This window comes from Hippoglossus hippoglossus, chromosome 24 (genome assembly GCF_009819705.1).
Source record: "Hippoglossus hippoglossus isolate fHipHip1 chromosome 24, fHipHip1.pri, whole genome shotgun sequence".
NCBI classification, from domain to species: Eukaryota; Metazoa; Chordata; class Actinopteri; order Pleuronectiformes; family Pleuronectidae; genus Hippoglossus; species Hippoglossus hippoglossus.
In genome coordinates, this window is record NC_047174.1 from 7,520,517 (window position 1) to 7,532,458 (window position 11,942).

General features: G+C 43.2%; 1 protein-coding gene across 3 annotated transcripts; it reads right to left on the bottom strand.

Moving 5' to 3' along the window:
* Window positions 1-1,036: 1,036 nt before the first annotated feature.
* On the bottom strand, window positions 1,037-3,763 carry myct1a (myc target 1a). Of its 3 annotated transcripts, none has more exons than XR_004613290.1 (3): window positions 3,399-3,763; window positions 1,227-2,484; window positions 1,044-1,155 (listed from the first exon to the last, which is right to left on the bottom strand). XR_004613290.1 is itself a non-coding variant. In XM_034580153.1 (2 exons), the coding sequence occupies exons 1-2, from the start codon at window positions 3,451-3,453 to the stop codon at window positions 1,937-1,939; spliced, it is 603 nt and encodes a 200-aa protein (XP_034436044.1). In that variant the 5' UTR covers window positions 3,454-3,763; the 3' UTR covers window positions 1,037-1,936. The 3 variants fall into 3 exon arrangements, 1 of the variants encoding a protein (XP_034436044.1); XR_004613291.1 differs by having other exon boundaries at window positions 1,219-2,484; XM_034580153.1 differs by having other exon boundaries at window positions 1,037-2,484.
* Window positions 3,764-11,942: the final 8,179 nt, after the last annotated feature.

Genomic DNA, 11,942 nt, shown 5'->3' on the forward strand with positions numbered 1-11,942 from the left:
TGGACAACATCACAATCTCAAAAGTTTTCTTTGGGAAAGAAATTACTGTATTTATTAGTCTCTTATTCACTAGCTGTGTATTTATTGGTTTGTTTCTTTCTTCTGATTTTTAATGTAAATTTAAGTTTTTAAGAAGTAGAACCTTTAGTTTCGTTTTATTTCTTTTCTTTTGTACAATGACAACAAAGCATTTCTGTTTAATTTCTATTCTATTCTAAGTTAGTATTCATTTGGATGACGAGTGTATCTAGGCCTGTACTATGTGAAGCAGGATTGGTGAAAGTGAGGTATCTTCAGGATTATTTCAGGGTTATAATGGTGGTTAATTTATTACCAAGTAAATCGCTATGGTAACTTTTATTTGACCTCTTAAACTGTTCTGGATCAGCTAAAACCTGTTAATAACCCAACAACTGACCAATTAGATCACTGCAGAAGCGCAGTCATTCTTCCTACAGGATCCTAACAGGGACAAAAGAGTTTTCAATAAACTAGCAAATAATGAAAAGTTTTATTATTGATCCAGACTTTCCGTGTATCCACTCTGTGTCTATTTTTAAAACAACGCAACTCACAAATGGAGGATGAATGTATGACTACTAATGCGTAATGACAATTATATCTGCTTTTTAACTGAACTGAACAAACATTCCCAACAGAATTCCTTGTAGTGTTCATGTTTTTGACACATTTATTCAATCACTGCTGCTCAGAACAACACAAGGATATAAATGGGAATGAAAACTAAACCCTCTGTTGCCTTATATTAGAAAATGTGTCCACACACTGATAAATCCCATGATTATAAATGAACATGACAGTCAGGTTGACCTCATCAGACATAAAGTTTTTCCTTCTCTTCTCTCTTCTTGGCAGCAGAAACAGTCGGACATTACTATTATACTTTTTTGAGCGATGCCAGATAACAAAAAGATATCCTGGGTATGTTGAACCTGCTTCCTCGTACAGACCCCGGGGCGCTGCTTTGTTAGTGCTAGCAAACGCCCTCCAAGCTTTGTGTGGAAAAACACAGTGGTCACGTGTCGATTCTTGCTTTTATTACATTAACTTATAAGCAGAGTTCAGTAAATGGCATTCAAACATATATAAAATTGTAAAACCTCTTTCAACTAATGCCCTCTTTTCTGTCTCACTCTCAAGATCACACACACACACACACACACACACACACACACACACACACACACACACACACACACACACACACACACACACACACACACACACTTTTCATGCAAACACACATTAAAGTCCTTTGAATGACACACACACACTCACATATACTTCAGCTTCATAAAAACATGTGAGGCAGCAATTAAAACATCAAAAGCTGTCTCCACTAGGTTTAGCTTGGACACAACAATGAATCACACAAAATGTCCTTACTGCACACAAATACTCGTCTTCCTCTTGGGTCACACACACACACACACACACACACACACACACACCCACACACACACACACACACACACACACACACACACACACACACACACACACACACACACACACACGTTATCTCTCTCTTGCATAGATTCGGTGATCAGCAGGGTTAAAAGCACAAGTCTTGCCTTGCATCATGAATGCCCAGCCAATAGTATGCATATGTAGATTTTCCTGGTCGAGACTAAACAAAGATTCTGTGCAAGCATACACCATGAAAGTGTCAAACAATATGATTTTTAAATTGAAAATAATCAGTATTGAACGCTGAAACTCAAGTATGCTTTTGTCGATATATATATTAACCAACCCAAACTGATTGCCTGCTTGACCTTGACCTTGGCTTCCTTGTGCGCTCCGCCCAGCTCCACCATGGTCACATCAATCAATACAGCTTGACTCCAGTTTCATTCGTGAATCCATTTTTCAACTCATTCATTCATTGTCAGCGTGGCGCTCCCTCTCCTCCTCAGGTGCGCGTTTCCTGATAAGCTCTGATGATGCTCTCATAAGCTGGAGGTGGGGTCTGCGTAGCCTGCAAACCCCTCACCCCATTGTTCCCCCAAAACGACTCGGGTCTGGGTGGGGTGACAGCTGCCTGGGCCGCAGTGTGAGCCGACCCGGGCGTGGAGGTCAGAGTCGGGGTCCGAGGCAGCGTGGTCTGACTTCCCTCCTCGGCCTCCCTTGCGATCTGGCTGCACTGGAGCAGCGGGTGGAAGGTGGAGGCCCTGAAGCTGGATTTGTGCCCCAGGGGGTCGAAGTGATCCGGGGAGGACGTCTGCCGGTGGAAGCTGAAAGCGGCGCTGACCAGGCTGTTGTTGCTGCGCCGGTCGTAGCTGCTGTTGCGGTTGAAGCCGGGACGGTTGCGTGAGCTGGTGCGTGACGGACGAGGGGGGCGGCGGGTGATGCTGGCAGAGCCTACTCTGCGGCGGGACATCCAGGTCAACATCACATAAACCAGGGCCCCCAAAACCAGGCCCACCGCCATGGACACGCAGAAAGCTATTATCAGAGGGACTGTGGAGAGAGGGAGAGAGACATGTTCTGTGCTTCAGGATGTGTTTTTCATTGATATTTCACAAACATCCTCCAAAGTCTAGAATTCTACACATTTTGCTTTATGTCTCTTTCACCCCATTCACTTTACTCTGAGGGACAAGAGGTTCAAAATAGGTTGGAACATCTAAATGCACTTCAACCTTAATAAGAGTAGTTTTTTATTTTATCATCCCCTGGAAATGGAAGGAGTTTAAATTAGAAGCTAGGGCCTCACCAAGATTACAAAAAACATCTGTTTGTTACAAATGGAGCTTTGCCAGCAGTGTTTTACGAGTTGGTGTGTTTTTGACAAAGTAATAACAGGCTTTCATCTTTCAAGTATACCAGAGCAAGTCCTTTGGAGACAAACAAACTGATTGCATTTCTTTCCCACAAAAAAAGGGCACAGACTTGTGCTTATTGCTCTTTGCCTTGGAAGCAGTACTCTCGACATAGGCTGAGACAAATCCCGTTGGACTTGTGCCAGGGTAAATAAAACAATTTCCTTTCAATACAGTTCGCTGTTAAAAAGACTTAACTCGTTTTAGTGTAAGGCCACATTTCCACAGCAGCTTTTTTTGTGACTTGAGGAAAAAGGAAAGCAGACACTGGTCAAAAGTCATCTGGAAATGACATTTAGGAAAAAACACTCAGACAACATAACAGAGCCTCGTAGAGTTCGACTGAGCGTTTTTTTTGGGAAACGGAAGAAAAGTTTCTTTGAATATTCTAATTTGTTTGATAAGTTGCTTTATAAAAGGAACACACAGCCACATATTGTATCTATTCCAGGGGTGATTAAAGCACAAATTCCTTTTAGAACAACAGTGCCAATCACAGAGACCACATGAAACAGACCAGCGAAGAGAGAGAGGAAATTAGAAAAAACTCACCCGCATCAAACGACTCAAGTATTTCCAGAAAGAGATTTGTGTTGTTCTCGGCCATGACTTAATCTGTTCAGTTAGAGGAGAAGAGAGAGAGACTCAACTCAGTCTTTATTTTACTCTCTCTTCTTCTCCCTTCTCCTTCTCTTCTGTCAGCTCTTGCTCCTCTTTCTTTTTTTCCTGTCGTTTTTTGCCTCTCCTCTTTCCCGTCCTCTCACTTTCTCCCCCTTTTGTCCCTTGCTCACTTTCCCTGTCTGTAAAAGTCTGTCCCCCTCAGAGAGCGCCTCAGCCCCAGAGGCACTCAGGACTGGCAGCTAACCCTGGCAGCCGTCTTGTTTATGGAAGCGGAAAACTACACTGTCACATTTCCTGCTTTTCTGCTTGAAATTAGCAACAGGAGGGGCTTATCTGTCCAGGACAGAGATCCTGGAGGTGGGGGGACAGGGGGCTGCTGCTATAATCACTTCCTCTCCCATCATTTCCTTCAGGTTGATTAATGCACAACAGTGTCACCCCAGCGCCACAAGACTCACTTCTTCAGTTTTCACCATAGGAAAGTGCACCACACTCACCAACATTTTTATTCCTGTCAGAAACTACTGACATTTTAATGTCTCATATTTTTCTTCTTCCACCACAGAGACCACAGGTGAAAGTTTTGCCATCATCCGCTCCAGCAGTTACAATTCTGGGTCTGAAATGGGTGTTGAAGTCAAAACCACATCTGGAAATTATGGTGGCAACGCTGTAAGTGCTTTTAATTCTAAGTTGGGCTGATACAAAAGAAATATGCAACTCCGGAGCATTTTTGAGCGTTCCAGATGCCGTTTCTGATTTGCAGCATCTTTGCTAGTAACCTCAGTCTTTCCACATTGTCTGCCAGGTCAGCGGTGCCTGCATGAGACGTCTGGTTGGAGAGATCCAGTAAAAACATTGTTCCTCGATAAGATAAAAAAGCTGCACGTTACTCTTTAAATGCACCAGCATGTTTTACTTTTGAGTGTTTCTCTTTTTCCGTCCATGACCAATCGGGACACGGTGAATGAAAACGAAGCTCCTCATGTTTCTCTTTGTTGCTGCCTCACTCAGCGTTGTTTTAATCCCCTCGGAGCCAAATCTGCAAGGTCATCAGTGCAGTCACACGAGTAAAGGATGCGAGTCGTCTTATTGGTATGTATCTAATGTAGACCAGCCTGTTTGCCTCATCAGCATCAAGTAAGTCATATGGGTCCCATTCAGTAAGACAAATTCAGACAAAGAAAATGGTCTTATTAGAGCTTGACCTTTATTATTGGCCTCTGCTGTAATAACCTGCAAACACCCATTACTGTTTTAGTGTAACTGTAGTGGAACACTGTTCTGTTCATAGGTGGAGGAGAATTTCTTTGAGCTTCACAGCTTAAACTCTTGGCCTCAAAATTTCTGTTAATATCTTGATAAAGAAATTAGATTTGTGTAAGGACTTAAAGAATTTAGGCTGCAAGGAAAAATTCACTAGATCTGGATTTTATTTGGATCTGCAGTTGATTGCAAAAATCGGTCTCATCATGGCTGATTTTCTTAAATCAAGATTCTCTCTATTCTCTGAGAAATAAATCAAAAATGTTTAAAAACAACTCTCAAAAAAGAAATCTTGGATCACACCAAATATTTATGAGTTTTTTCTTAACCAGTACTGTGCCATTCCACCAAGATTCATGGTAATCCACTCTGTTGTTTTCGTGTTGTCCTTCTACTTTAAACATAACTTCTGCTCCATGAAGTTTGATTAAAAAAAGTGTTCCCACTTCTCGCCACTAGATGGAGAAATACTCCAGCCTTACTGTGCAGGTTCACTTCCTACCCAGTCGTTTAAACCATGGTTTAAACACGTGATCTTGCCGGTTTCGCACAGTACAAATGAAAGAAAACATCCATGTCAGGTAATCAGCCTCTATTCATTCACAGAAATCCTTCATGAGCAGATATAGCATCTCCTATTTAACATACAATCGTCTCCTCTTGACGTGTAATACTGTGTGCTTCATATACTGAACCGATAATTACATACATGCACTCCAGCATCCTCTACTCATTACTTGTGGAAAATATCCCACAGTTTGTGATATCACACACAAAGTACAGCTCTAATCACGTGGAGTACACTTTTTGCAGTGGTTGCATAAACCTGCGGCTTTTTTCAAATGAAAAATGGGTAGTGAGTAAATTCCACATCTTTATAACCTTGGTATACAAAGAGTGAGTCAGTATAATTCATTTAGCATCATTTGTAACTAGGTTTTCTTCCCTGAGTCGGTACTAGATTAAAAAGCTTATTTAGACAGATTCTTTGTGCAGCACATTGAATAGAGTTGCAGAACACTATTTTCCTTTTTGGGGCATTATGTTGATTTGGACTTGCAGGTTGAACGAGAACTTTCTAATGAGATTTTAGAAAACCGCTGACAGTGCATGGCAGAGATTACCACACTGGCGGAACCCTGGTCCCATGCAGCTCTGTGCCTGTGCAATGATTAGATAAGAAAACGGATTCTAACAGGGGAAGGGTTCGGCTACTATAGGAAGATTTCCTATTGACCCACGTGCTTTTGTCTCTGCCCCCTGCTCCCCTCTCTGCCGCAGCGGCGTCTCCTCTCCCTGCTGCTGAATGTGTCTGGTCCTGAGGGGCTCTGGACGATAGAGGTCACCCCGAGCCGAGCTGCGTGAAAAATGTAGGAATCAGCAGTCTGCCCGTGCTGCAGAGGAGCCGGCCAGTCCAGCTCCATCTCTCAATGTTTCATTGCACTGGCAAGTCAAACAGCTCGAACATCAACATGGTTAGATTCTGTTCATCTACTAGGATGAAGTGATTTTGTTGTTATTGAGTGGGTTAAGGTCAAACCAGCAAGGTTATTGATTTGGCCCCTGGCTTTGCAGTAAGATTTGTGAATGCCTGTAATTTGGCTGTATCATATATATCTTTGTCCAGCTTATAGGATATATATATATATATATATATTTTTAAGTAACTGAGGGTATGGATTTTATTTGGTGTTGAGCTTTGCCAACAAAACCTTATTCTCATGCTTTTCATGTTCAACAATTCCCCTCAAAAACTCTCTGTCGGTACCCCTCCCCCGTGGCATTTTGACTAGCTGACAAATTTCTCCCATAAGCAAACATGGTGTTTACTCAGTCGCTGCTGACAAACAGAACACAGCAGAGCTTCAAACGGGCGCCGAGACAATACAGAGCGCTAAAAATCTGGATTCACAGATAGATTGTGAAGCTCTGATCCGTTAAATCGCCCTCGTTCCTTCACCTGCTCCAACAGTCACCATCCCCTAATACCCTGAATCCATTCCATAAATTAATCTGAGGAGGCAGGTCACAGCGGATTGAATTGAATGTGCACTATATCAATGTGTCGAATACCAAAACTGAACCGGTCAATGATCATTTATCAACTTTTATACTTTTGGTGCCCGCTCCTCTGCCCCTCACTTTATTGACTGTGGCTCTGCCCTCTCTCTAAGAGCTCTCCTGAGATGATGATGAAAGGTCTCGTCTAATGGGATTGCACATCGTGATGTGCACTCGGGATTGCACATCGTGATGTGCAATCCCGAGTGCTCCGAGCCGAGTGGTTCGTCACACCTCCCTCCTGTATTTCAAAGAGTGGCATTGATCTGCTGTGGAGTAGCTCTATCTTGATGTAGAGCCATCTTTGATTATTGATCCACAATCACTGTTTTTCATTCCATCTGCAATATTCGAATGTGTCACGAGAAGTGATTTTTAAAGGAGGACTCTGTTGTCTGTTCTCGTTTGTTAATTGTAAACCTTAATATTTAATTATCATTACTTCGATACATTATTGTCATTACGGGAAAGTCAGTGTGTTTTTAACATTTGTGAAATGTAAACGTTTATATTCTAATTATAAAATTGATCAGTAATAACAAAACACCATTAAGTATGAGAAAAGAAAAGTGTCTTGAAAGCACAGAAGCCCAGTAGCAAGTTACATTAATCCAACGAGAGAAATATATGTATTATTATGCACATAAATAGACTTTATGTATAAATACTGTTATTCCAAGGATGATCTGCCTCCGAAAATACAACTCAGTGGCTTGTCAGTGAGAAAAGACACATGAGGCTCCAGTCCATTCTGTTTATTGGAGATATAGAAAAAAGTATAAACTATCCACCTAGTTATCACAGTTTTAATTACAATAAATTTATAATTCAACAAAGATAGCTTTAAATGTCCAGATACACTAATGAAACAATAACACAAACACAAGTAAAAGGGCATTTATACAGCAAGTGACTAATCACAAAGCCATTAAAGATTTAAAGATTGTAGCTAACAAAACGTGCGTCTAGAAAGTGAGTCCAGAGTTCAAGTTTAGATGCTGTGTGCATTTATAAGAGTCTTGTAAATCCTAGTTCAGGGTGGATTTGTCCTATATTATGTGGCTTAAGGAATACATATTAAGTAAGTGATGTGTTGTTGCTTTTACAGGTTTGCTGCAGCTAATTCTGCTCTTGTTCTCACCCACCCACACACACACACACACACACACACCTCTTACAGTGGCAGCAGCAGGCATGAGAAGATACCCAGCACATCATTGGTCCTGATGCCTCGAAGAGATGCAAGAGTCCTCGCTTTGGATTGGACAGCAGGTGGCAGTGCAAGTAGACGGAAGCTGTCTTGTCTGTAGAAGTAAATGGCTCGGGCGAGGGAGGGGACCGCCGAGATGTTCAATACACACACACACACACACACACAAACACACACACTCATGCATGCTCTCATACACATACAGTATGCACTTACATCATCGTCAGGGGAGGAGCTTCACTGAGTCTGTGGATTGCAGACTGCAACAGGGATGACTTGAGAGGAGAAGCACAGCTACATGGACATGATGCAGCCTGGATGTCCTGCAGTGAGTGTGTGTGAAGACGTAAAAACTGCGGCAGCCCTGTCGGAGTCCTGAGGAGTTGGGACGTGACTTCTGTGACCTTAGGACGGCGCCATGGCATCACCAAGGCACTACGGCCACCCCAGTCGGGACATCACCAACGTGATGCAGAAGCTGCAAGGTAGGTGTAAAATGCCTACTCACACTGCTCCGCCTGGGTTTGCAGCGTTTTTTTTAGAGGTGACCCGGTGCTTGGCATGACACAGCAAAACAATGTGAAGACACTTGCTGTTGGTGTAAAAAAAAATGCCTCACATGCGTCTCATGACCCTGCGAGTCTTATCTCTGGGCTGCTGGAATTCAAGTTCATAGGGCTTCGCAAATCTGTGGTATGGGAAGGACATACAACTGAGAGGGATACGCAATGTCACAGCACGCAGTGTTCAAGTACACTGGAAATATTCAGGTTCTTATCAATCATTGCTTTGTCCGACATTCTGTTTCTATCAGTGCTTTAGTTTGCTTTACTTTCTGTGGAGTTCTTTCTCCTTTAGATTGAGAGCAGATGTCAGTCTGTGTATAGAATTATGCAGCATGGCAGATATGCAGCCATCAAATGAAGGCTTTTAATGTTGGATAGCACCAATCAAAGCAAATGAGATCAAACAACCCAGTGTGTGTGAGTTGGGAGTGTATTATTGCATTGTTCTTGTGGGTGTTTACTGTCTGTGTTTATGTGTGCACATGCTCGCTGTGGGTTTGCAGTGTTACTGTGCACATATACTGTATGTGCATGTGCGTCCTCTAATCGTGGATAGACGGGGAAGCAGACAATAGCAAAACTAATCCCCAGAGGAGCTGACAGGATGAAGTCTATCCCTCCCTCTTAACTCAGCCGTAGTAGGACAATCACATCCTCATCCTACTGTACTTACAGTAGAACTAATTGTGGCTCAAGTTACAGATGTTAAGTTTATTCTCTTTAACCTTTGGAATATAACACCAAGCAATTTCTTATCTTATCTCACACTTTATTTGCAACAGATATTAACATTTATTTAGTGTTTTACCCTGCCTACAAGTTAAATAATGTGGCCATAAAGCTATTTCACAAGCCTCCACCATAAAACACTGCATCTCTTCCCCATGCTGAGAGCAGGATCAGACTGTGACACTTCCAAAGTAACAGGAAAGTCAGGTGACACCAGAGCTGAGATCCAACATGGCTGCCCCCTGCTCGGCTTCTGAGGTGGCAGTTTCTGTGAAAGCCGAGAGCAGCATCACCAGCACACGTGGCTCCTCTGCATCACTCTGTGCAGGTGCTGGTGCGCACTTTGAATCCCGAGGGTGCCGTGATTGATCTAAATTTAGAAGCGTCCCCTTAAGCCGTCTCCTCAGTGTGAGGACATATTGATGCCGATGCGCAGTGAGAATAAAGCAGTTAATTAAAATTTTAGGATGCAGTGTGTCACTCAAAAACCTGATCATCGCCAAGGAGACGCCACTGTTTTTGGGAGCTGCATGATATTTGTTTTTATCTACACTGGGGAACTAGAGTGTTTCTGGAGATCTTGCAGATATTTGTGGAAAGAATATGCAGCCAAAAGAAAGTCCACTACTTGTAGCTACGTTTTAAGAGTCACATTCAACACTCTAAGGCACAGTTTTATTTACAGGAGCTGTAAATAAAACAGTTTTGCCCCACGTGGAGCTCGTTGCAAAAATAGTCTTCCCGCGGTCGGGGGGTGTGTCTGTGGGTCGGCTCGTGACACCTTTATCTATTCACACCAAATACTCCTTTTACCAACAGTAGCTTTATTGTTGACGTCCAGTGACATGAAAGCATCTTCGATAAGATAAACCTTGTTGCCGTGGTTACCCTTGCAGATGGATAGATTGAGGGTTTCTGGGAACAAGCTTTCTTTAACCTAGCCACGTGGGCCACAACCACAGGCAGCGTTTACGGTTGGAGTAGATGCAGTACGCTTAAGTCTGACATGCTGCCTGTGGTGTGAATGGATTCGCCCGAACATCAGTCCCAATGGTTTTTTTCTTTTCCATGTGTCACTCTTTGTGCTATGTTTGTCTTCCTCTGAGTACGTGATCACATTAGCTTATTTACCGGGGGGCACATGGCATCCAATTTGACGCGTCATTTTATTTGATGTGTCCTGTTCGCCGTCCATCTCCTGGGAGACGGGAGCTGAAGCTGTGATGATATCATCAAGACGCTTTAGTGAGAATCAAAGAGGACCACTTCCACGTTTTCATTCGTCTTCACATGAAACGGCTAGCAGCGCAAGTGGAGCGTAACATCACTCAAACATGAGTTCTTTGTCTTCGGAATGCAGTGTTTCTATAGGCAGTAACAAGCTTGGTCCCAAATGACAGCTCGTAATGAAATCAGTGTTGCCTTTGCTCAGGGAGGTTTGCTATTCACTTCTCTGGGTCCTGTCTCTCCAACGGGGTAATTATTTAGAAATTAGTTATATTCGTGTGCAAATGTTCACTTGTTTTTTTGAAAGGCAAAGCTGGTTGCAATGTAATTTCTCACCACCTGAGGTTTAAGTAATCTAATACCGTTTATACATCTTTAAAAGCCTGACTAGATTAACGTATTCCGCGCCTCCTCCCGGGAGAGGACAATGTTCTCAAATTAGCCACGTCCCACAAATCACCAGGTAGCATGAAATGAACTACACTCCCCTCAGGCTCATTTGGAAGCAGTTAGCTGCCGCTCGATGCAACAACAAAACAATCAAAAGTTTTCGCCCCAGTTTTTTGGGTTCTTGTGTCTTTCTCCCTTCAACCATCTCTTTTGGTGTACCTCTCTCTGGCGGTGAAAAAAACAGCAATTAGTGACACCATATGGCAGAGAACGGCAAGGCCGCTTTGAACACCTCCCAGCCTGAACTCCTCCATATGCTGTGGAATTTGCCCGTTTGTTGTCTCTCGTTAATGAGAAAAGCGATGCACCCGTTTCCCTATTTCAATTTCTCACCTGTTTTCTGCGTCGTGGGCGGCAGAGGCGTATACATTCCCACCTACACCTCTGGGTTTTACCGTCTGCCGGGCCTATGCATGCAGACAAGTTAGCGAAGTCTCATTTTGTTGGGGAGCACCTGCTTGAGTTTTTTTTTGTGTGTGTCTAGGTTGGACTTGCAATTTGCTTATGATCAGATAACACAGAAGGAAATAGTGTTTAGACTTCAGGGGGTTTGTGTTGTGCAAAGCGGAGCCGCTGCATTTCAGGAAATATGCTGTGTAGATTAAATTTATAATCCCCTGCTAATGTTATTTTTGTCAATGAAGATGCTGAGCCGGGGAAAAAAAGTTGAGGGGAGGCTGAAGGGCAAATTCAGCACATCTGGAAGACATGAGTGCCACACTGAGAGCAGCCGATTGATGAAACAGGAATGAGAGAGGCGGCAGGAGAAGCAATAAATAAAGAGGCTGGAGAACACGAAAAGGCAGAGAACCAGAGAGCCCACACACCCGTTTTTAAGCTCCTGATTGCTGGTGGGACTGGCACAGATCCTCAGGCTGGCACGGAGCCAGAGTGACATCCTGTTGCCAGGGGCGACATTATGGTTCGGCCGCAGCCAAGGAAGGCCGAAGCAGACGGTCACCTTGA

Coding starts and splice junctions, on each gene's coding strand:
- myct1a (XM_034580153.1), bottom strand. CDS start 3,453: ATGGCCGAGAACAACACAAATCTCTTTCTGGAAATACTTGAGTCGTTT. Junction 2,485..3,398: donor ACTTGAGTCGTTTGATGCGG/GTGAGTTTTTTC, acceptor CTCTCTCCACAG/TCCCTCTGATAATAGCTTTC.